General features: G+C 33.5%; 4 protein-coding genes and 1 pseudogene across 6 annotated transcripts; 2 read left to right on the top strand and 3 right to left on the bottom strand.

Moving 5' to 3' along the window:
• Window positions 1-2,429: 2,429 nt before the first annotated feature.
• Window positions 2,430-4,186, top strand: LOC106775731 (dormancy-associated protein homolog 3). Of its 2 annotated transcripts, none has more exons than XM_014662888.2 (3): window positions 2,430-2,805; window positions 3,177-3,338; window positions 3,789-4,186. In XM_014662888.2, exons 1-3 carry the CDS (start codon window positions 2,445-2,447, stop codon window positions 3,887-3,889), a joined length of 624 nt encoding a protein of 207 aa, XP_014518374.2. In that variant the 5' UTR covers window positions 2,430-2,444; the 3' UTR covers window positions 3,890-4,186. The 2 variants fall into 2 exon arrangements, with proteins under 2 accessions (XP_014518374.2, XP_014518373.2); XM_014662887.2 differs by having other exon boundaries at window positions 3,177-3,343.
• Window positions 4,187-7,772: 3,586 nt separating this feature from the next.
• LOC106775729 (serine/threonine-protein phosphatase PP1) lies at window positions 7,773-10,967 on the bottom strand. 2 transcript variants are annotated; one of them, XM_014662885.2, is made up of 4 exons: window positions 10,244-10,967; window positions 8,928-9,487; window positions 8,345-8,539; window positions 7,773-8,246 (listed from the first exon to the last, which is right to left on the bottom strand). In XM_014662885.2, the coding sequence occupies exons 1-4, from the start codon at window positions 10,437-10,439 to the stop codon at window positions 8,220-8,222; spliced, it is 978 nt and encodes a 325-aa protein (XP_014518371.1). In that variant the 5' UTR covers window positions 10,440-10,967; the 3' UTR covers window positions 7,773-8,219. The 2 variants fall into 2 exon arrangements, with proteins under 2 accessions (XP_014518371.1, XP_014518372.1); XM_014662886.2 differs by having other exon boundaries at window positions 7,773-8,243; window positions 10,244-10,964.
• A 1,287-nt stretch (window positions 10,968-12,254) lies between these two features.
• Window positions 12,255-14,197, top strand: LOC106775122 (60S ribosomal protein L18-3). The gene is made up of 5 exons (XM_014662183.2): window positions 12,255-12,388; window positions 12,501-12,590; window positions 13,215-13,343; window positions 13,453-13,635; window positions 13,856-14,197. Exons 1-5 carry the CDS (start codon window positions 12,386-12,388, stop codon window positions 14,012-14,014), a joined length of 564 nt encoding a protein of 187 aa, XP_014517669.1. The 5' UTR covers window positions 12,255-12,385; the 3' UTR covers window positions 14,015-14,197.
• Window positions 14,198-16,141: 1,944 nt separating this feature from the next.
• Window positions 16,142-17,680, bottom strand: LOC106775416 (annotated as a pseudogene).
• Window positions 17,681-21,355: 3,675 nt separating this feature from the next.
• On the bottom strand, window positions 21,356-22,830 carry LOC106775415 (epoxide hydrolase A-like). Its single transcript, XM_014662539.2, has 3 exons — window positions 22,272-22,830; window positions 21,876-22,120; window positions 21,356-21,747 (listed from the first exon to the last, which is right to left on the bottom strand). Exons 1-3 carry the CDS (start codon window positions 22,734-22,736, stop codon window positions 21,501-21,503), a joined length of 957 nt encoding a protein of 318 aa, XP_014518025.1. The 5' UTR covers window positions 22,737-22,830; the 3' UTR covers window positions 21,356-21,500.
• Window positions 22,831-24,702: the final 1,872 nt, after the last annotated feature.

Below are 24,702 nucleotides of genomic sequence, written 5' to 3'. Positions count from 1 at the left end.
AATAATATTGATCTAATAATAAAAATCAATATCAACATCGTCAATTATTTTGTTATTAAAGTAAAAAACAAATAAACGAACATAATAAGAACAACAAATTACTCAGGTTACTATGTGTGGATAAGAGAAATGATGAAGATGAGAGAAAAACAAAATGAATAAAGGTTGAGTGAATGTTTTTTTATTTTTCAGTTGAGACTAATATAGAGATAACACAGAAAATCTGAAGTGAGAGAGATGAAAGAGAAAATATTGAAAGGAATGAGAGATAAGAGAGATGGTGTAAGAATTTGAGAATTTCTTGTTTTTTATAATATCAACAAAATTTAGTGCAATATAGTGATACATACTTAGTAAATAATTATATCTTTTTATTTATTTTTAATATCTTTTATATATTTCAGTTAAAATGTAAAAAAAATCTATAAATACAAAGTAATTTTATAGGTAATATTCACTTTTATATTTATACTTCTTCTCGTTGATAACATTTGATATATTATTTGTTTTGAAACTATAAGTTTGGCAATAATTTTGTTCTTAAAAATACATTATATGATTGAAGAGAAAAAGTGTATGAATTATTTTTAATTTTACTTTCTAAACAATATGAAATTATTTGGTACACTAAAATATTAACGTTGTTTATAAAAATGAAAACGGGCCTATAGAAACGAATATTCATTCTAAAGAAAATGAAAAAATAGTTATAAATCTTAATCCTCAATTAAAATAATGAAAAAATGATTTCAAATATGAACTCGGTTTTCTTCAACCTTGACTACTGACTTGATCTAATACACTCAATAATGGTCGTTATTTAATTTAAAAATATTTCTCCTTTAATTCTCTAACTTTTTTAAAAAACAAAAGTGTGTTACAATTTCAAATTTAAAAATAAACAATATTTAAAATATGATGATTGATCTAACGTAAAAAATACAGGTAAAACATACATGAATATAACTTCTTAAAATTAAAAGAAATCAACTATACTAAATAAATAAATTAAAGATGACAGTGAAATAATAAAGGCTTCACTGCCTTTTATAGATTAAAAATCCGCCACAAGTTTCCATCAATAAAATAATAGAAAGAAAAGGAAATATATCACAACTTATATAGCCGCCTTAACATTTTGAGCTCGCGGTCCCCAAAATGGAGTAGAGCACTGAACTGATAAGAAGAAGTCCCTTTATTTTATAGTTATATCACTTTCGATATAATGCTCATACAAGAATAATTTAATTACAAATGCTTCCTTTTTTATGCTCCTATTTAACTATACAAATTATTTTAATATTTTTTCATCTTTTATTAACAACAATTATTGTCATTGATCGATGGCTAATGCTTACAAGATATCTTATTTAGTCCAGCACTGAAATATCGAATGGACCAAATATTGACCATTAATTTTGAAGGAGTTGTTGGAAGAAAGTTCTAGTTTCAAGTAATGAACTCCTTACATAAGTTGCAATCAAATAAGGTATTTATACGTTTGTTTTGGTGGGTTGATATCCTTGATCTAAAGTATTCAAAGCTATCTATTCTATAATTTAGTTACTTTATTCTTTTTTTACTCTTTGATTTAGTCGTAAGAAAGGATGTGTGGAAAAGATACTTGCAAGTAAGTGACTTTACGTGTAATAATCTTGTAATAAAGATTAGTAATTAGATTTCATTACCTGTCTTTTTCGTCACACATATCTTTATAATTATTATAATGAGCTTACCATTAAGTCTGATTCATTAATCACTAATAAATTTCTATTATTCCTGTCAATTGTTAATCAATAGCTACTATCACCATTAATGACTATTATTGTTTAAAATAATTTCTTTATTTTCTCTTTGAATGATTAACTGCCCGGTCTTTAGTTGACGGAACAGTCATACAATACAATACAGATATCCTCAACATATTTTTAAATATACTTTACACTTATTATTTTATCTTTTAGTATTTTTTATAAATATAAAATTATTTTTTAATGATCAAAATAAATTAAAAAAAATAATTTTCTATTCATATTAGAACACTTGACATCATGGACTAGCAAATTATGCGTATTGTAAATTGATGTTCACTTGTTGAATACGGACACAATAGCATGTGCACCACCTAAATTAGGTACACTTGCTTATCCTTGGATTTTAAACTATAGTTTAATTAAATTTCCATCACAACTGACCAAACCTTAAATAAATGAAACTGCAAACTTCAAGTATAATCTCTAACCTGATTAAATGTTCCTGTTTGAAGCGATCAAGGGTCAACTGATGCAAATACAGGAAAATGGAGGGCTTATCTTGTGGATTTTGATAAAAGTCAGGGATATAACACGGGAAAGAAAACTACATATCACGTGATCAACAATTAATGTCACGTGTCTTACACCCTCCTTCTTCTTCAGGTTTTAGTCTCTTAAAAACCCCGAGTAATGTGGGCCCATACGCTAAGCAATCCTTATCTCAACGTGAACGCAGATCCATGTGGCCACGTCACGGGCTCCATCCTAAATCGAAATGGACGGTCCAGATCTCTATCCACTGCAAAGAGTTGTTCGACCTTTAACACCCGGCCATCGTTAAATATGGCACTCATAGGGCGTGGTTGTATCTCTTACTCTGAGACCTGGTCATTGGGATCTCCATACGCTGGATCTGCTAAGATACGCTTGATCCATATGGGCCTCCTCGACCACTTGTGGGACGACACCGTCGCCGGCCCAAGGCCCGATAACGGTCTCAGCAAGCTCCGTAAACACCACACCTTCAATTTCCGACCTAGCTCCGGCAAGGGTACGACGCTGTGACACATATCACAAGGACCACGAGTCCTCAATTACAATCGTCAAATCAACTCTTATCATCGTTATTATTCTTATAACTATCATCGTTATAATCTAACCATTGAATCGGAGATGGATCGGGGTGTTTCGGGTTGCATGCTATCAGATCTGCAACCTAAACACGCCTTTCGAGCTCGAAGCTCCAAATCGTATAAATCAATTCCACACGATCTATATAATAAACAGGATACACGACGAGACAAAATTAACCTAAACCTAATACCTTTTGATTGAAGATTGTTTTATATGAAACGCTGATAGATATTTTTTTTGTAAGAGAGTAAAATATCCTAATGACTAGACATATTTACTATTGATCAGAAGCGGAGGGCGGGAGCGTGAGATCGTACGGTGACGAATCATCGTCGGGGGAAACGACGAGAGTGACGCGTAGTATCATGATCGTGAAACCGCCAGGGTATCAGAGTGGATCGCCTCCGGTTTCTCCCGCCGGTTCTACTCCTCCGGTTTCTCCATTTTCGGGTAAGGTCGTTATCTTCTTCCTACTCTTTTACTGTCACGGTGAAAATAATACGATTCATTAATTAATTAATCAGTTAATCAAATAATTACCACGTAAACGGTGGTTCTCAATATCAGGTAGCAAATATTTTGTCCTTTTGTAGTGGGCTGACAGAGGGGTATTGGTGAGAGTTGTTAGGAATTATGATATCTATGTGGTTGTTCACACTAGTAGCACAGCACCTTAGTTAGTTACAGTATATGTATGACCATTATACAGTGATATTCACATATTGGGATCCAACTCAACCCATGGGTCAATTTCACAACTAGACCCAACTGGGTTATATTATCACATCATGAGATAATGAAAATAATATGTGGCACCGGATGATTTAGATTTTGTGTGAGTGAAAGTGGGGGAAGGATGATGGGTTGCTGTACTGATCTGATGTGTGTGCATGTTTTTAGGAGCAAAGGATTCGACTAGGTTTCGAAGAAGGTCGGCATCAGACGCGTACGAGAAACGAGGGCAGAACAGATCAGACCCTTCTTCTCCTTACGATGTGTGAGAAATGAGTTGCATTTTCTCAGATCAGCAGCAGCCCTTTTTGGGCTTTTCTGTATTCATTTTTGTTTAGTGTTTTGTGTGTACGTATGGGTGTATAGTAAGGAATGAACCAGGTTGAGATGAGGTTGTGCTGCAGTTCAAGCGAGCTAGCTTTTTGTTTAGCTTCTTTATGTGTTTGCTTAGGTGAGCTCGGTAGTGGTTGGTAAGTTGTAAGTAAGAAGGTGTAAGGGTAGAGTAGCAGTGTATCATGTATCTGTGTATTTATGATCAATAAGACATTCCTGCTTTTGTTGCTGTACTTCATTTCTCCTTGTAAATTAAGTTTTAGCTTAACCAATGACAACCTTGGAACTCAGTATTCATAGGCTTGAGTGTATCTACAAAATGAAACAAATTTTTGTCTTCAAGGATGCTTTCAGGGGAAAAGACACTTCATAATGGAACAGCCGGCCAGCTTAAATTATTGAATTCGCTTGTCGGAAGTTATGAGTGTGCTGTTTTTCGAATTAACCAATGAACAGAACGACTAGCGAAGTTAAATTAAAAATCTATAGTCTTCAATAAGTAAATGCATTTCTTTTTTCAAAAACCCGTTGCACTTTTATGTCGATGAATAAATGCGATATGGAGAAAAAAAATTTGCTATTTTTTTGGTGACTTGTGTAGAATGTGAAAGATTGATTAGCGTAACAAGGAACATGTTTTTACACAGTACTAAACTAAAATTGCGTGCTAGAATGGAGGTAATCGTTAGTGGAATTTGAATCTGAATCTGTTTAGCTACAGTGGGAACAGGGGACAATAACTGATGTCTCTGTATTCTAATTTTTTCCTGTTACTCCAACAAAAGTACACATCAGAGTCCACATCTCGTTGACACGCTTCCATTCGGACCCTTCTCTATTCATTATTGTTTTGTACCGAAAACATGTTTTAATCTCAGTGTTGACAAAATATAAAGGTTGTTGTTGAACACGATCTTAATTATAATCACACACTTGTTCTAACTATTCGGAAACCGAAGCTTTTTTGTTTTGGAACAGACGTTTGAATTCATAGTTTTAGAGAAATAGCTACCAGCTGTACACAAAGGGGAAAAAGTGTTTAATTAAATGAATTATATGATGGAAAGAGAGGAAGAATCCGAATTGCAGTATACAAGTATTTGGATAGAGCCTACTAAGAAACATAGTATCCTGTCATACTAAGTTCAGTCGCTGACCATGTAAGGCCTCCTAATTAACATGTAAGACAAAAATAGGATTGGCAGCTTGACGATGTTTTCCTGGAATGGGTGAAGGAAATTCCATTAAGTGGGAATGTTTCTTGAGCCATAGGAGGAATGGAGCTACTGGGCCTTGGAGACAAGAAGGTCAATAACACGACTGACTCATGCCCCGTATAAACCTCTTAATGTTAAAAGGAAGAAGATTTCATTTGATATTATTTTTTTTTTTTTTACTTTTTGTTGTTATTAGATATATTATCTTTATATTTTTTTTTTATCTTTTATCTTTAATTAGTTTGTTATTATTTATTATTTGTATTTTGAACTTAATCTATATTTCTTTTATTATAAATAGAGGATCTATGTGTATATTCAACACATGAAAAATTAATCTCATACATAATTTTCACTATATTCAACATGATATCAAAGTCTCGTTCCAATCCAGGGACCTGTGGATTATGTTATTAACTCGATGTCAAAAATGCATTCCTAAAGGATGTTTCTAAGAAAAAAATTATATGGAGCAACTTTTAAGATTTGTTGCTCAAGAAAGTCTTCTGGGTTGATATGTCATCTTCAAAAATCCTTATATGACCTAAAACAATCTCTTAGGGTCTGGTTTGGAAAATTGAGTAATGTTGTTTAACAATTTGGTATGACTCAGTGTGAGACAGATCATTCAGTCTTTTACTATCACTCGAGTGTTGGATGTGTTTACTTGATATTATATGTTGATGACATTGTTCTTATAGGTAGTGATAATTATGACATCTCTAAGATGAAACAACATCTTTGCAACCATTTTCAGACCAAAGATCTTGACAAACTTAGATATTTCTTGGGTATTGAGGTAACACAGTCCAACAATGATATTGTTATATCTCAAATGAAATATGCATTGGATATGTTGGAGGAAACTATTTTGATGAATTCAAAACCTGTTACTCGTCGTGACATTTCCTTTGTACTTAGTGTGATAAGCCAATTCCTTAATTCTCTGTGTGAAAATCATTGGAATGCAATTATTCGTATATTAAAATACATTAAAGGATCTCCTAGAAGAGAGATGTTATATGGTTCTAATAACCATACAATATTAGTGATTTGTTATTTTAATGTTGATTGGGCAGTATCTCCTTCTGATAGGTCTAAAATTTGGGTACTGTCTCTCCATTGGTGGTAACTTGATCTCTTAGAAAAGCAAAAATCAAAGTATTAGGACAATATTTAGTGCATAAGTATAATATAAAGCTATGACCTCAATCACTTGTTTGGCTTAAACAATTACTCAGAGAGTTACAATTAAGGACCAAACACATTGAATTTCATTCAAGAGAAGATTGTTTGGAAAAGACTGAGTTTGTTAGTTCAAGTGACCAATTAATAAATATTTTTCAGTAAATCTTTAGGGAAGCTAAGAATTGATTGTATTTGTAATAAATTTGGTACATATGATTTGTATGTACCACCTTGAGAAAGAATGTTAGACATATTATTTTTATCTTTTATCTTTAGTTAATTTATTATTATTATTTTTTTATTTTGAGCTTAGCTCACATTTCTTCTATTATAAGTAGAGAACCCTATCCACATATTACATAGGAGAAATTAATCCCATAGATAGTTTTCCCTGTATTCATAAACTTTTTTCTATTTTTAAAAAGTACAAATTGTTTGATATTGTCCTTATATTTTATTTTCTTCCTTTTTAAAAAATATAAAAATTTACTTTTTTTTATGATTATTTTACTTTTATAATAATATCAAATGAATGTAAATGTACGTTACTATCCCATTACTCAATTAAAAAATTCTTAGCTAAATTTTGTTAAATGCGTTTCGATATCAATGGTTTGTTGAAATTGTTTTACGGTTGAACTTCAGTTAATAAATTTTACAATTCCTAAATTTTAAGTATAAGATAAGGATTTATGAATTATTTTATAGTAAAACTAAAAATTATTATGTTTGCCTTAGGCCTAATATTTTTTATACAAGGGGTAAAAGTAGGATTGGTATATAAGAAGTTAGTGTGCAATTATTTCCTTTAAATTAATGAGTGGCTGTGCATTTCTTTAAAACGTTAAAACATGTAGGCTTTGCATGTTCATTGTTTTAAAAAATAATATGTTTTCTAAAATTTGTTTTTTTACAGAATACATTTATAGTATTTGTTTACGATCTACAGAGTGTGGTCACGTTTCTGTTTCTAAAGAAAAAAACTACATTCGAAAATTTTAACTTATAACTTGTAAGCGATTTTTTCTTGCATCTGTTACATACATTGATGTTGTATCCTACTTTCTTTCTTTGTTACAGAAGATAATTCTTTACCTCCTGTAAAGTTCCCAAGCCAAGAATTCAATCAACACAAAACGTAAATCTGCAACTACAAAACTTCCCAAGAACTGAAGTTGTAAGCAAAGGAGTTGAAGGTGTTCTTATCGTGTTTCACCAACGAGCTTATTTTCTTGGTTTACTTGACCTTGAATGATTCTATTCTAACTACAAGTAAAGCTTAATCAACAAATTCGTTACTTCTTGAGAGACAGACACGGTACGATGAATAAGAAAAGGGAGTTAAGGAGATAGATACTACATAAAGAAACTTTGAGACGCAGTTGCAGAACAGAAGCATCAGCAGAGCAGAATCGTCCAAGAAAAAGGAACAGGTTTCACATAATTCAGCTATCGCCATAGGTAGCACAGAAAATTAAGATTTGTTTAAGTATTTTTATCAGTGGCATAGCAACAGCTTAAGTTAAGCCTCACGAACAGAAGTCTACCAAAAACAACATTCCCGAGAAGTCATTGAGATAAATGGCATAGAAATTTACGCATTTGGTAACAGAAATCTCTTTGCATTCACAAATTACATGCTAATTTTGCCAATCACAAGCAAGCAGCTGGTGTATAAAGCAATAATATCTGCCTCTGCACAGAAGAATGCCTGGGTGGTTCAGTTTACAATATACTATCATTGGCAATCTGTAATCAATAAGGCTCTCGCATGCCAAACTCCTACTTGACAATTCCAACTCCGTACGAGTTGAGTTAGCTGGATTGGATTCCTATTTGAACCGAAAATCTTTGCCAATTACTAGATCTTTCCCAGTTTGGGTGGCTGCTGAAAAAAGTTGTTGCATCAGATACCAGTATGATGCACAAACCTTCAAAATAACACAACACTACAAAACAATACAGCAGATATAGTTCAAACTTTACCTTCTTAAAATTCATTTTCGAAGAACTACTTCCTGATGCTCTATCAGCGGGTTTCAATATCTCAAAGGAACATACAAGAGAATCATCAACGCTTAACAATGCACCAGCATTGTCAAATTCTCCACCATAATTCGGAGCAGAAAATATCGTGACTAATCTTCTTTTAGCAAAGAATTCATATCCATCCTCCACAACCTATCGAAAAAAAATTAGACCTTGATCAGAAGAATCTGGAATAAGTAACACAAATAAGACAAAGATTGAAATAAAGGAGCAAGGATGAATGCCTGTAACAGCTGGACACAGCTTGATCTAGATACAATATGCATGCCAAATAAGGTAAGTGTACTTAGGCATTAGTCACTTATGAATAAAAAAGATCACTAAATTAGGTGTTTTCCAATAAATTTTCTGTCAATGAGAGAGTATGTTGAAAATGTGTTCTTAGTATACTTTTCATTAGCAGAAGGTAAGAGCCAACAATAAACCAGAATTAGGCTTATAAGAACAACAGAAATTTGTACTCACAACTTCAATTGTATAACTAGTTCAGTCTGCTGATATGAAGTAAGAGGTGGTTTACCTGATGCCCTCTGCAAACAAGATCAAGGTCATTTTTATCCAAAAACTCCATAAGTACATCAGGTCCAAAGGTACATGAAACGCCTCGGTCACTATCCGCCCAACCCTCAATGCTGGCATCAGGATCAGACCAAAGCAGATCACAAAGGAGACCACTATCTGGAATTTCAGTAGGCCTTTGAATCTCTCTTATCAGATCTAAATTTTCTAATTCTGGAGAGAGTCCCCCATGCATACAAAGTATTTTCTCATCAATGAGAGCAGCCACCGGCAAACAGTTAAAGCAGTCGGTGAATATCTTCCATAACCGTACATTGAACCTCCTTTTACATTCATCATAAAAACCATATATACGGTTAATCTTTGCTTCTTCATGGTTTCCCCTCAAGAGAAAAATTTTGTCTGGATATCTTATTTTGTAGGCCAAAAGCAAACAAATAGTCTCCAAACTTTGCTTCCCTCTGTCCACATAATCTCCCAGAAACAAGTAGTTTGCCGCAGGAGGGAAGCCACCATATTCAAAAAGCCTCAGTAAGTCCTGGTACTGACCATGTATATCACCTACATGAGCAACAGGGGATTCAGAAAATTCCACAATTGCTTACCTATTACCGGATTTCACCTCTCTTAAGAATAAAGTCCTTATTGATTAAGAAAATTTAGGTCCAGAACTGTAACAAAATTAAATAAATACGAATGTAACTGCGATAAAATTTGAAGTTAAATACAATTCCAACCATTGATTTCTTAATTAATGCTTATTGCTAGACTAATATACTCTTATCATTTTAGAAGAACCAAATCCGTTTTCCACACCAGACTGCAAAAGATGGATCTTTAAAGGATTATTTTCTCCCAAAGTATCGGAGATACAGGGAAGGAAGTATTCGGAAGAAATGCATCAAATGTTAAGACATGACATTCGAGCGAAAGTAATACAAAATACAGCTGCAGTGAACAATTCCGAGCAAATATCTCTTTCTTCCTGTCAATTTTCATTTAATAATTCGTCGAACAAACACAGAAAACATCATTGTATCATTAATTATCGTCCTTGACAGACAGACAGACAGACATGTTCAAAATCCGAAAATCCAAAGATCCATTTTTTTTTTTCAAAATTGGAGGAATTTTCCTTCACCTTCCAAACAAAATCAGACAACTCCTGCAGATTGTTAATACATGTAGTAAATAAAACCAAAAAAAAAAAATGGTGGTTTGGAAGGAAATGAAATCTCCATAAGATTTGGCAGACAGAGGAGATGCTGAAGGGAAAAAGGTTAGAAATTTGAAGAGGAATGGAAAAGGGTGGCTAACCGCCGATGCGGATGGGGGCACGGAGCTCGAGAAGAATTGGCTGAGAGAGGAAGATTTGTCGGGCATTGACGCAGAGTTGACGGATCTCGGACTCAGAGAGCTGAACCTGTTTGCCTCCTTTCCCTTCGAGAAGCCTCCGAATGACGTCATCCAAGACGGCCTTGTCCATCATCCCCTCCATTGTTGTCATCATCATCTTCCCTCTTCCCTCTTCCTATCACAACACAACACAACACAAGAACCCTCTTTTGGATGGATTGTCGAGCCAAAGACGGGAGAGGAAGATGATAAATAAAGAAAATTTAGCTGTGGGATGGGAATTTTCGATATATGGACAAGATCGCCCAACCGAAAAACACACACAAACAAACACAAACACCCTTTTCAGCTTTTATATCATCTTCTTCTTCCTTTAAATCAACGATCTCTCGTCAATTCATCACAAGATCGATGGATGGATTCCTTTTATTCCCCTAAACATTAATTAATTAATTATTATTTTGGGATATTCAACTCAACTCCCAAGGTGAGGTGGCTGGGTTCAACTATAATATTTGCAAATTTTGGGTTTTGGTCTAAAAATCTACTCTTTATTCGGTTGAAACCTTCAACGCAGGGGACCAAATGGCGCGTAAGAATATCATCCGCTGGTCAACTCTCCCTCTTCCACGTGTCTCTCTTTCGTTGGTTGTCTCCGTGTTGGTCAAATATCGGAATCGCCGTTCGCCATTCGCCAGCTCCTATGTTCCAACCTTCTCTTTGGACTTCGCCGCAATCCCCTCTACACGCCATCCGCACATTGCTCTAATCCTTTTTCTCTTTCTATTATTACATAATAATAACAATAATTTGCATCATAATAATATTAATAATACGGAATTATTAAACAATTTTTATAAAAATCCCAGTAATGGTGGTTTTATGAGTTTTCTTACATGGTTTTTTCATAAAAAAATGTATTTTGATAAATTTTAATTATTCTTGTTTTGCAAATACAAAATATTATTTCTTTCCTTCATAACTACTCTAGTACGGGACTTCTAGAGTGATTATCACTAAATATTTATTTTTAATTTTACAAGGTTTTCTTGATAATAAAAAAAAGTGCATTTTAAATATTATAATTAAGCATTCATTTCCATTTTGTAAACATTTCCTAACATGGTATCCAACCAACAAGATGTTCATGATGATTATCACCATATCTTAATTAACAAACATATGTCTTATTCGTAGGTCTTATTTTTTCTTCAAATGGATAAGTTTGTCATCGTCTTTCTCAACTTCACCAGGGAAGCTGTTAGGTTTTATTCTTTTACTAAACCTATGTTTTCTTAAAACTCGTGAGCCCCTGAACACACGAGTCAGCCATATCCATTTTCTTTGTCACAACTATCCAAAAGGCAAAAAAATAACAAATAAAAAAGGAAAATAATATTTTAACACCTTTTTTACACTATTTTGAGACTGCACATATGTCAAAATGTGGTTGAACGATTTCAAATTAAAAAAATAAACTTTAGTTTTTCTCTTTCAAATATATTCCTACCTCAACTTTTTTAATTTGAAATTGTCCAATCACATTTTGACACATGTGCAATGTCAAAATGGTATCAAAAAATGTATTAAAACATCATTTTCCAATAAAAAATATAAAAAAATACGAGTTTGATCATTTTGCCATATAATACAACTTATATCGTTCACCAAGGAACAATAATTTAAAGTAATTATTTACTTAGAAAGTAATCTTTACACAAAACTTTTATTTTAAAAAAATGTTATAATCGAAATAAGTTATTTTAAGGTACGATTCGAAATCAGTTTAAGTTCCAATTTTCAACTTCTCATGTTCCAGTTTAGGCGAAATTTATTAAAATAGAAAAAAAGAGAGATAAATATGATGTGAAAAAGTATAATTTCACAGTTTTAAATTAAAAATCGATAAATAAAGTGAAAAGTAGATTCGATATCTAGTTTTGGGCCTTTGTTTGCCTCTTAAGCCACCAAGCCCAAACCAGAATCACCAGGCCCATATCCATTAGTAAAAACCCTAGCATACATAACTTCATTGTAGACTCCCTGCTAAGTCTGAGACATTACGATTCACAGGTGTGTGCTGTTCCAACATCCAAAGCGGCAATGGTATGCTGTTTTCTTCCTCGTCTCTGTTTTGTTCCTATGAACGTGGCTGTAATCAGTGTTAAGGTTATATTCAACAACGTTTTATGCATTTATATTTGCCTATGGTACGCAGGGGATCGATCTTAAGGCTGGGGGTAAGAGCAAGAAGACCAAAAGAACAGCACCCAAGTCCAACGACATATACCTCAAACTACTTGTCAAGGTTTCTCTCTCTTCGATATTACCATCCGATGTTTTTTATGAATATGATCTCCTAGATCCGATGTTTGTTTTCGTTTTTCACGACGATGATGATAAATGTGAATCCCAGCTCATTATGAGACCCTTCTCCATTTGAAAGGTCTGGGAATATGCCTTTTCCACATTTGTCTGAGCCTCTGCACACTTTTCTCTCATTCTTTGAAGTATTTCAATTCGAATGTTGAATGGTGTCATCAATGAAAGGTCCCTTGTGCACACACCTATTTTAAATAGTTTAGCGTCTCATTGTTTGTACTGCTGTCAAAGCTTCAATTTTTTCCCTACGTGGAGGTAGTCTAATTTTTGTGTACGATATTGTCATTGCACGTCCACGCATTTTAGGTTCCCAATGATGCTTTCTATTTTACCATGCTAATGCTGATATAATTTGATTATTACTTCTATTGTACTGAGGGAACTAATTTTTTCTTATCATTGTTTGAAGTATGTTAAGATTGTTCTAGCCTTATTACTAGGATAAGAAGCAATGATTTCTTTGCTATGAATAATTTTGCATTCAAATAAGAAGCTGTTTATGTTTACTACTTATGCATGGAGAGATTCTGATTAAATGTTACTTTGGCAGCTGTATCGATTCCTTGTTCGGAGAACTGGCAGCAATTTCAATGCTGTGATACTCAAGCGCTTGTTCATGAGTAAGGTGAACAAGCCTCCAATTTCGTTGTCGAGGTTGATTAAGTATACAAAAGGGAAGGTATGTATCTGTATCTCATACTTTTGCATCTTTTTGTACTGGTGTAGTTGTTTCTCATATCGGTTAATTAATATCTGTATCTTTAATGTTTTATTTTCTTGGAATGTAGGAAGATAAAATTGCTGTTATAGTGGGGACTGTAACTGATGATATCAGAGTATATGAAGTTCCGCCATTGAAAATTACAGCACTCAGGTTTACAGAGAGGGCACGTGCAAGAATAGAGAAGGCAGGTGGTGAATGCTTGACATTTGATCAACTTGCCCTTAGGGCTCCTTTGGGACAGAATACGGTATGTTGGCTTTTGTTGTTTTTTGAGTGAATTTCTATATCTTACCACTTTAGTTGTGTTAATTAAAATACTATTTGGTTCTTGCGAACACATTGTGTTGAACAGAATTTCTATAGCTTATTGTTTATACTCTTTAGTGTTGTCTGTGGTTGCCAGTGTTGAGTTTAATTGCATGAATTATATCCAATGGAAAATCATACATGTATGTACTTGAATGCAGGTCCTTTTAAGAGGCCCAAAGAATGCTCGGGAAGCTGTGAAACATTTTGGTCCTGCTCCTGGTGTGCCACACAGCCATACCAAACCCTATGTTCGGTCTAAGGGAAGAAAGTTTGAGAAGGCAAGAGGAAGAAGGAACAGCAGAGGATTTAGAGTTTAAGAAGATAGCTTTCTATTTTTTAATAGTGTTCTGAAATTCAACTTTTTGTTATAGGCTCTGGTGACTGTTTTTCTCATATTTGTCTTATAAGAATTCANTTATGGACATCGTTCTTGGCCCCATATTTTGCATTAACGTGTATTTACCCATTTGATGAATTGAAAACCCAGTCATTTCTCGTGACCTTTTTGATCCTTCGCTAGGGTGGGCTACCCTTTTTAATGGTGCACCCCTCTGCCACAATCGTTTTCTCAAAACAATTTATTTGTAGATTTTGCAAGCTAGCTATTAATGGAAAATTGTTTTGACATAAAACGAGTGAACACCGTAAATCGTTTAAGGAAGTGTTTTATGATGCCTTTGTTTTGTCAATTGTGGTAGGTGTTTATTTTGATCCATGTGTACCGTCTTGTTGTTTTGTTTTTAGGCGTTTGAATTATATATATATATATATATATATATATATATATATATATATATCCTAATTAGAAATTTATATAGAGAAATCTATAAATAAAAGTTATATGGTAATTGGAACTTTTATAACGTATTTATTATAATATTAATTAATCTAAATATCTTTAACAAATACATTGAATTAGTTGGAGATTCAATTACCGGTAAAGGTAGGAGATACAGAGGAAAGAGAACGAGATCATTCAATAGGAGAATGGCGATAAAGGCCTTATGCCATACGATCAATATGTTGCCATTTGTTGACCAATGAGATCCCTTTACCCAATAATTAGAGGATGTCATTGTTTAACAAGTATGATAGATCTATAAAACCTAAACGAGCATATCTAGATTTTCATGAAGGAAAAACTTCTTTTAACAATACTTTTTTAACAACTTTTTGACAACGCATATGTGGCACCTTATGATTGGTCCGTTTTAAATATTTTTTAAACATAAATTCAAATAGACCAATAAAATGATGACACGTGTCCCGTTATAAAAAAAGTTGTCAAAAAGTGTTGTCAAAATATCATTGTCCTTTCATGAATTAGATGACACTATATTCTCCAAGTGATACCAGTCGGTGTCGAGTTTTCTCCACCTCTTTAAAAGGGAAAGCCTTGGTTTTGTTCTTTAAGTTGCCAACTAACTCCATAAATAGCTTTGCGACCATCTGCTCAGTTTGCAACAAACTTAACCTAGATGTTGCCATACACTATCCGATTATGACGCATCCTTTGCAGTGACATTTTTCCATAAGGAAAATTTTGGCTGAAAAGGTTTTAAAGAGGCGACCAAATTAACAAAATCAAAAGTTGTCCAAGCACTTGTATCAATCTATATTCTCGAACAATGCTTCTTGAATTGGTCGGTTAAGGACGAGTTTACTCGTTGAACCTTTGTCACATCTATTAACTAATTGACCAAGGAAGAGTTCTACCCGAATCCTTACCGATGGAGCATACACAAACAATTGAGGAAGTGTTCTACCCGAACCCCTACCGTCCAAAGAAACAATCAGTTAAGGAAGAATTCTAAAAGAATTCCCAACATGCATTAGAAGATTATAGAGGGTCATTTAGAAGTCAAATTTGTCGTCATGAATAGGGATGCAGATCGTCTTAGCTCAGAGGAGATTGTTTGGTGACGATTTGAATCAACTAATTACCTAGTTAATCTAAATAGGTCAGTAATAAAGTTTAATAGAATTAGAGTGTGATTAGGCCGACCCTAACAAAAAGTCCATAAAGAAACCTATAAATACAGATCAAAGATATAGTTTTGAAACTTCAATTATTACAATATTAATTGTTGAACCGATTGAATCCGAACTAACTTAAGCATCAAAGTATTTTTAACCAGTATACTCGATCGGTTGGAGATTGTACTATCCAAGCAAGTAGAAAAATAGCTTAAGAGTGGTAGAAAGATTGTTTTAAGAAGACACTCGACCTCATATAGTTTGCCTGCAAAATCAGTTCCATCTTGTTTAAAAGATAGTTTTCTAGTTTTTTCATTTTATAATCAATGGGACTTGACCTTGTTTATGATCAAGAATTCTTATTACAATCACTACTATTATGCACGTACGAGTAATTCACATATACCCTCTTCAAGAACTACAGTCCACATAGCACAACAAAGGGATATGCGAAGATACATTAGATGAACTGCAGAATTTTCAAAAGGCCAAGCACAACCCTTTGCTTTCAAATGTAAGAAAAGAATTAGCTTTTCTTAAGATAAACATATATATAATCAGGAAAAATTTGCGATGATTTTGTTTACGCTGAATCTCTCTGGTATGGTCACACACTACAACATTCTTTACTTCAAAATACATTTTCTTATTTATGCAATATGTCCTGCATAATTAAAAGTAACCCAAGTTCCTCAGTACTAAATTGTCATAAAATAAAAACAAAACAACTTCAACAATTTTGATGCCGTTTTGTGATCATATTAGAATTTCTTGATAAACTCGTATATGTAATTACCGATTTCTTCTGCCGATTCTTGATTGTTGAAGTGAGCTACATCTTTCTGCACAATCACTTCTTCTAAATTTGGCACATCATGTTTGAAACCTCCACCGTGGATATACTCCTTCGTGTTGCCAGAGGTGTACACCATGTCCAACTCACCTGTGATGAACTTTACCGGCACCTGGACTTTTGCTCCACTCCATGGTGCTGTCAGCTCCCAATTTCTGTAAGCAACAATACAGTTCAATAATTACTTGTGTTCTGGTAAATTTTAACCCAAAAGAAAACCATAGATTAATTACAAGTTCAAATTTCTGTAATAGTTCAAGGGTCCTGTGAAGCCTGTTTTCTCAAATTTGGATACGTAATAGGCAAGATCATCTTCCGTGAGCCAAGAGGGTAAGGAATTCGGCATATCTGGATTGAACCCAGTTCCATACTCTCCCTTGGGAAATATCGGAGGACCAGGTTTTCTAGTTGTCAGAATGTTTTTCAACACATACTCAGTTCCAACTTCAGCCATCTGAGCCTCTATTTCGCCTGGTTTCTGTCACGAGTTTTCAATACAATAATTACCATCAGATCTAACACTACTCCACTAAATTCTCCTTTCACTTCACATCGATAAAAGAAAAAGAGCTTAAAAGTAAAATGAAAAACAGTGTTGGGAAAAACATGAATGAGTATATACCTGAAATCTGCAGATGTAGTAGTCGTCTCCGTACATAGCACGCATGCCATCGACGGTTCTGAAGTTGGGGTATCTGCGAAGAAAGGGACACTGAGGCAGACATAGGCCTTCACTCTGTCGGGGCGAAACACGCAGAGGTACCAACCTATGAGGGCTCCCCAGTCATGAGCCACAAGGAAGACTTGCTGGACACCCAGAGAGTCTATAAGCGAAACCAAATCACCCACTATGTGAAAGCATGTGTAGCTGGTGATTGAAGCTGGTGCCTCTGTGTCACCGTAGCCACGGAGGTCTGGTGCTACAGCGCGGTATCCTTTGGCGCTGATAGACAGAATCTGGTGGCGCCATGAGTACCAGAGTTCAGGGAAGCCATGGAGGAACAACACCACAGGACCCTCTCCTTTCTCTGCTACATGCATTTTTATGCCATTCACTTCCACCGTTCTGTGTGCAATGCCCTCCATATCTCTGATCTTCTTGCTGCGAGAGTGAGTTTGATGCTAACTCAATCTGAAAAGGAGTTTGAGTTGTTTTAAGTGGTAAGTCATGTCATGTCTGTGGTTTCCATGTTATCATCCAATCATAATTAGCACTGTGTATGTCCTTTAATTTGGATTTTTTTTGGAAAGGACAATGATATTTTAACACTATTTTTTGACACTATTTTGATACTGCACACATGTCAAGATGTGATTGGACGATTTCAAATTAAAAAAGTTGAAGCAGGGGTATATTTGGAAGAGAAAAATCAAAGTTTGTTTTTTAATTTGAAATCGCCCAATCACATTTTGACACGTGTGCAGTGTCAAAATGGTGTCAAAAAATGGTGTTAAAATTTTATTTTCCAAGGACAATGATATTTTAACACCATTTTTTGACACTATTTTGACACTGCACACGTGTCAAGATGTGATTGGACGATTTCAAATTAAAAAAGTTGAAGCAGGGGTATATTTGGAAGAGAAAAATCAAAGTTTGTTTTTTAATTTGAAATCGCCCAATCACATTTTGACACGTGCGCAGTGTCAAAAAAGGTTATGGTCGTTTTTGTGTTCCTGCGTCTACTATATTGAGAAGGATTTGAGTTATATTTATCAAGTAATTAGTAAAATGATGTTATAATTTATTTTTTATATTATCATTAGGAGATAAGGAAAAATAAAATATTATGTGTTTTGTTTTGTCTCTATGTGGTGGTGGTTGTATATTGACTTTAAGGTGATTATAGTTTTAGAAATGAATTAACTTTTTGAGCCAATAATGCTGTTATCAATTGTTTGTAATTGTCTTAATATTACCTTAACATCTTGTTTAAAATTATTAAGCTTTTAATGTGATTTATTACAATATTTATTATTTTATATTTTTCATTTACTTCTCCAATTGTAATTAATAATACTAACTTAATTTGAATTAAATTATATATTATTGTTGACAGGTTTAATTTAAAATTCTATTTTGAATATTTAAAATAGTCAAAATAGTTGTTAAGAAAAAGATTTAATAAATTAAGTTGTATTTTATCATATTCTATTTTTTTTTATGTAAAATCATAAATAAATTAGGGATGATTAATAAACTCATTTTCACCAAGTTAAAATTAAACTCAAATTTATATTTCTGAAAAAAAATTAATTTATACTTTTATACATCTAAATCTGAATAATTTAATTTTAATATTTGTTTTTAAATTCATATCTTTAAAAATAAAATTTGAAGATATATAATTTGGTTTATTTGAATTTAAAATTAGATTATTTTTTCAAGTTCATTCTTCATGAAGAAAATTGTTGCTTTTTTTTTTTATAATTAAATTATCATAATCGTATATCTTTAATTAATAAATTTGAATATAAAAAATCAGTAAATTACGTATAATTAATATGAGATACATAAAGTGTAACGGCTATTTAGGATAACAACTTCTGCTTCAGCTATTTGACACTATGATGTGGCACCATCCGATTGGTTGATATTTTTCTTTTAAAAAAAATACAAAATTACTTCAAAACTTAGGATCAGATTTGAAAATCTGATTTCCGGTTTTGAAAATCTGAGTAAAATAGTTGGGTTTTGTACAATAAATATCGATAAATTTGTTTTTAACACAATAAAAAAGCTGCACTATCTTAATATAAAATAATTATAATTAATTTATAAACGAGAGTTTAAATTAATTTTTAATATTAATTATTAAAGTTTTAATTGTTTATTATTATATTCTAAATCATTATATGATTAATAATAAAAATTAATAATATTAAATAACTTAAATCTTGATAAATAATGTCAGAGATCAATTTACAAATTAATAATAAATTTTTATTAATAATATAGACTATTTTAGATCTAACTATTTTTAGTTTATAATACAATTTAACTAATATAATAATTAATTAGTTTTAGTTTTTAAATTAGTTGTTATATTGTAATGTATGATCATACTATTATAAAATGAAATCAACCGGATGAGATCATCAAGAAGGGACGATTGGTCGAATAGGTTGATGTCTGTCAACACTAGGGATAAAATGGTTCGGGTTGGGTATGAATAGTGTCTATCCGTAATCCGACCCGACAAAAAAAAATTCATCCGCTACCCGCACGGATACTCACTTAAAACATATCCGCGGATATTTTAAAACTCGTGGATATTCGCGGATACCCACAAATATTTAAAAAAATATATTTTTATAAATTATTAAAATAAAATTAAAATAGAATTACAAAAAATATATAAAATATAATATAAATTAAATTAAATATGAATTAAAATTTAATTTTTGTTTTGGTTGAATTGGTGCGATGGTCAGTCGTCCTTTTGTGCTTTGTTCTCTTTTGATCTTCAATCTTTCTTGAGAATGTCATCCACTTCGATGGGTTGTTGATGTGCAGAAAACACTCCGACGCTCCAGATATAAAAAGGTCTAAATTTCACTACGATAGAAGAGGAAGATTATACGTAGACATCAATTGTATATTTATAGAGCATGTGGCAGGCAAGCCCATTGATTAACCATTAGTACAATATATTTTTAGGCAAGACAATCAAATCCAATAATCAATAATTAATAATGTATATTTTATGAAGATATATTTTTATAAATTATTAAAATCTGACCTATTAATTAGTGCAATATATTTTTAGGCAATCAAAGCCAATAATCAATAATATTTTGTAAAGAGTAAGACAACTGACTTATTAATACCGGTTAATTGTCCATAAATGACAATTAATTTCGATCAGTATAAAATTTAACCTTGTAAAATATAAATTAATGTTAATTTTAATTAAAATTAACTTAATAAAAGAAAAATTAAATTTTTATTTTTATTTTTTGCGGGTAGCGGATATTCGCGAGTATGAATAGTATAATACCCGCACTCAACCTGTTTATAAACGGGTATTAAAATACCCTCTATCTGCGGGTTTTGGATAGTAAATATCCGCGGGTATCAACTATCCGTCACGGATTTTATCCGCAGATATCCGTGAGCGTGAATTTTTTTAACATCCCTAGTCACCACGTATTATACCATCCAGATAAGTAGCATACTAACCACACGATCATGAAAAATAGGAGACGAACGAAGGACTTCCAGCAATAACTATCCTTAAACATCACTTCTAATCAATATTAAACTTTACTTAATAAGTAATGAACTATGATTGAACAATAATTAAAATTTCACTAATCTAAAACCCATTTCCAAACATATTAATGAAATCAAAGATAAGAAGATAAGTTATTACATTTATTACAAATTTAAAATTTGCCATCACTCTCAATCCATCACAAACTTAAGCCTAATACTGCTTTTGACCTATATACTTAAATGGCTTGGAAGAGAAGAAAAACGTTGACTAAAAAGTTCAGAAAGACCTAAAGAGAGTGTTTTGTGAAGATCCTTAAACCATAGAGTCGAAACATATATAAATAGTTGAGATATAAAGTGGAAACCACAGTTCCTTGTAGACTATGTCAAAATTTTAGGAATATCCTAAAAATCATGCCGGCATAGAATAACAAATTGCTGATACAGGTAGCACCAACAGAGACATGATGGAACAGAATTGAAAAGTCGATTTTTCATTGCATCTTGGTGATGGGAACCTATCAGTGTAAGCTTAAGTTGGTGAGTCTGAGAATTGAAAAGAGGATATAAAGAGTTTTGCCATTATTATATTCAAACACTAAAATCATATTTAATAATTAAAAATAGCTTTTCTTATGTATGCATTATCTCCTGCATAATTAAAAATAACCTTCGCTCCTCAGTACGTAAAGTCATTAAATAAAAACACAGCACCTTCAACAATATTCTACTTTGAAGCCATTTTTGGATGAGATCAAAATTTCTTGATAAACTCGTAAATGTAATTACTGATTTCCTCTGCTGCTTCTTGATTGTTGAAGTGAGCTACATCTTTCTGCACAATCACTTCTTCTAAATTTGGCACATCTTGTTTGAAACCTCCACCGTGGATATACTCCTTCATGTTCAGTGAGGTGTATACCATGTCTAACTCACCTGTGATGAACTTCACCGGCACTTGGACTTTCACTCCAATCCACGGTGCTGTCAGCTCCCAATTTCTGTAAACAGATACAGTTAATTAATTAATTCTCTTTCTAATCATTAGATCCTAATCATGTTTTCCAAAACTTATCCCCAAAAAAATAAACATTGATTTAGAATATACTGTGGCAAACAATTATCCTACGAGTTCCCATTTCTGTAATAGTTCAAAGGTCCTGTGAAGCCCGTTTTCTCATATTTGGAAACATAATAGGCAAGATCATCTTCTGAGAGCCAAGAGGGTAAGGAGTCAGTCATATCTGGATTGAACCCAGTTCCATACTCTCCCTTGGGAAATATCGGAGGACCAGGTTTTCGAGTCGTCAGAATGTTTTTCAACACATACTCAGTCCCAACTTCAGCCATTTGAGCCTCCATTTCGCCTGGTTTCTGTCACAAGTTTTCAATAGAATTAGTTACTGCGATGCATCTGCCATTAATCTGCACAACCTCCTTCCTTAGTTTCACAGAAAAAAAAAAAAGAAAACTGATTTAATCATTTTCTTGTTTAAACAAGGAAAATGAGAGAGAATTTAGTAACCTGGAATCTGCAGACATAGTAGTCATCTCCGTATACGGCTCGCATGGCATCAACGGGCTTCACTTTTGGGTTTCTAGGCCAGAGAGGCACACTGAGGCAAACATAAGCCTTGACTCTGTGGGGCTGAAACATGCAGAGGTACCAGCCTATGAGGGCTCCCCAGTCATGAGCCACAAGGAAGACTTGGTCAACACCCAGAAGGTCTATAAGGGCAACGATGTCACCCACTATGTGCAAGCAGGTGTAGCTGCTGATTGAAGCTGGTGCCTCAGTGTCACCGTAGCCCCGTAGATCTGGGGCAACAGCGTGATACCCTCGAGAGCTAAGAGTCAGAATCTGGTGACGCCATGAGTACCAGAGTTCAGGAAAGCCATGGAGGAACAACACCACAGGACCCTCTCCTTTCTCTGCAATATGCATTTTTATGCCATTTACTTCCACTGTTCTGTGTACTACGCCTTCCATCTCTTCTCTTCTTGCTTCGAGTGCCAGTTTGATGATAACTCGATCTGAAAATGTGTTTTTGTTTCAAAGTATAAGTTCCCATTGTGTTTTCGATTTTATCACCCAAACACAAGAATTCATTGTACTGTGTCTCTTTTTATTTGGATTCTTTCATGAACAGTAGTTTAAGACAGGCTGTTTCTATTTTAGTTTATTAAATGAAGAAAATTGGGTAATATTTATAAAGTGATTAGTTTAGTGATTTTATTATCTCTTTTATGTATTACTATTATTATTATTTTTATCTTATAAATAAATATATTTTAATTGATGGTGTATAGAGTATAAGAAATAATTTTAATATAAATTAAAAAAAATGTTTTATTTGTGCATTTTTTGAAAAAATAATTAATAAATACATTAAAATCAATTAATATAGACTTGTTAGCGGAAGAGATTTTATAGAAATAGATAATAGTAAACGCGGGAGATGAAATATGAGATAAGTTAAAAATTCCTTAAACCTTTTTAGTTGTCTTAATTTTTATGGGTTTTTTTTCAGTATTCTTATTTTATTAGAATTCTCAATTTAGTCTTAAAAAATGTTAATTTGAGTCAATTGGACTTCTGTCCTTAAATTGGTTTTAAGAGATTAAGTTTTTTATGAGGTGAGATGTTGACGTGACAAGTTTTTGTCACATCATTCTTGGCACGTCAGCGTCATCTTCCCCAATCGCAGAAACCCTAACAGGGATTTCAAAATGGGATTTAGGGTGGCTGTGTGATTTGGTGATATGGAGCCCTGTGTGTGAAGGAATCTCAGATGGAAGAGGAACTCGCGTCTTAGGGTGGTGTGCGATTTAGTGATAGTGACACTGGAGCGCTTCTGCGTCGTGACGGAGGGGTGGTTGTTCGTTGCGGGTTGCGTTTCTGGATGAGGGGAGAACTCGCGGTGGAGGTTGAACGTCGTAGAGGGGATTGCGATTAGGGTTATTGGCATCTGGATTGCGAGAGGATTGATTTTTTGCAGGTTCCTGGATCGTGGTGGTGCGTGAACACTCACAGTGGCTGGTTGAACGTTTGTTGGCTTGATGGTGTTTGAACGACGGTGTGGGAGGTTGTGCGATTTTGGATTTCTTAGCTGATTGATTTTCTGACTCGCAATGGAATATGGTTTCACGGTGGTGAAATTGTTTCAAAGAAGAAACAATGGTGGAAGGAGATGGAGGCGCGGTCCGCAGATGGCATGAATCACGACCATGAATCTGGGTTCTCTCTAGTTGTTGAAGGTGGTGGCGGATGATGGGTTTCTACATTGTGCAACGGCAAAATTGAGGCACGACGAGATGATGGATGCGCGAAGAGTTGGCGGTGCAGCGAAGGCGCTACTGGCGTTCTCATGGTGGCTTCACGGTTGCAGTGCAACAAGGTGGTGACAGCAAGACTAAAGGCTTCACAACGGCTTCATGGCGGCGACATTAGGGTTTGCTCACGACGACTAGGGTTTCACTCTTGAGAGAAATTAGGGTTTCTGCAGTTGGAGAAGATGATGTTGGTGTGGCAGGAGTGATGTGGCAAAAACTGGCAACGTCAACGTTCCAGCTCATCAAAAACTTAATCTCGTTAAATCAATTTAACGGTAGAGACCCAATTGATTCAAATTAGCATTTTTTTAGGACTAAACTGGGGATTCTAATAAAATCAGAGAAAAACCCACAAAAATAAGAACAACTAAAGGGGTTTAACTTTAAAAATTCTAAATTAGTTGCAACATAATTATTTTTATTAAAAAATTAATTAACTTTTATATTTTAATATTTTATTTAATAAATTACAATGTGTTTTGTGAATTTTTATGATGGTTTTATATTGACATTAATGGTTATATGTTTTCTTTAAAAGGGCATTAATGATTGAGATAATATTATGCTATATATGTGTTTTATATACATGTTTAGTTTTCAATTGTATTAAATTGTGGATATAT

Source organism: Vigna radiata, chromosome 10 (genome assembly GCF_000741045.1).
Source record: "Vigna radiata var. radiata cultivar VC1973A chromosome 10, Vradiata_ver6, whole genome shotgun sequence".
Classification (NCBI taxonomy): domain Eukaryota; kingdom Viridiplantae; phylum Streptophyta; class Magnoliopsida; order Fabales; family Fabaceae; genus Vigna; species Vigna radiata.
Note: the sequence above shows the minus strand (reverse complement) of the source record. Positions and strands in the feature narration are given on the sequence as shown.

What these genes read in the sequence shown, in the direction of transcription:
- LOC106775731 (XM_014662887.2), top strand. Translation starts at nt 2,445, where the DNA reads ATGTGGGCCCATACGCTAAGCAATCCTTATCTCAACGTGAACGCAGAT. An exon ending in CCGACCTAGCTCCGGCAAGG is followed by an intron (nt 2,806 to 3,176) that starts GTACGACGCTGT and finishes ACTATTGATCAG; the next exon opens with AAGCGGAGGGCGGGAGCGTG. An exon ending in TTTCTCCATTTTCGGGTAAG is followed by an intron (nt 3,344 to 3,788) that starts GTCGTTATCTTC and finishes GCATGTTTTTAG; the next exon opens with GAGCAAAGGATTCGACTAGG.
- LOC106775729 (XM_014662885.2), bottom strand. Translation starts at nt 10,439, where the DNA reads ATGATGATGACAACAATGGAGGGGATGATGGACAAGGCCGTCTTGGAT. An exon ending in TGCCCCCATCCGCATCGGCG is followed by an intron (nt 9,488 to 10,243) that starts GTTAGCCACCCT and finishes TTGCTCATGTAG; the next exon opens with GTGATATACATGGTCAGTAC. An exon ending in TTGTTTGCAGAGGGCATCAG is followed by an intron (nt 8,540 to 8,927) that starts GTAAACCACCTC and finishes TTTTTTCGATAG; the next exon opens with GTTGTGGAGGATGGATATGA.
- LOC106775122 (XM_014662183.2), top strand. An exon ending in ACCTCAAACTACTTGTCAAG is followed by an intron (nt 12,591 to 13,214) that starts GTTTCTCTCTCT and finishes TTACTTTGGCAG; the next exon opens with CTGTATCGATTCCTTGTTCG. An exon ending in CTCCTTTGGGACAGAATACG is followed by an intron (nt 13,636 to 13,855) that starts GTATGTTGGCTT and finishes ACTTGAATGCAG; the next exon opens with GTCCTTTTAAGAGGCCCAAA.
- LOC106775415 (XM_014662539.2), bottom strand. Translation starts at nt 22,736, where the DNA reads ATGGAAGGCGTAGTACACAGAACAGTGGAAGTAAATGGCATAAAAATG. An exon ending in ACTATGTCTGCAGATTCCAG is followed by an intron (nt 22,121 to 22,271) that starts GTTACTAAATTC and finishes AACTTGTGACAG; the next exon opens with AAACCAGGCGAAATGGAGGC. An exon ending in TATTACAGAAATGGGAACTC is followed by an intron (nt 21,748 to 21,875) that starts GTAGGATAATTG and finishes ATCTGTTTACAG; the next exon opens with AAATTGGGAGCTGACAGCAC.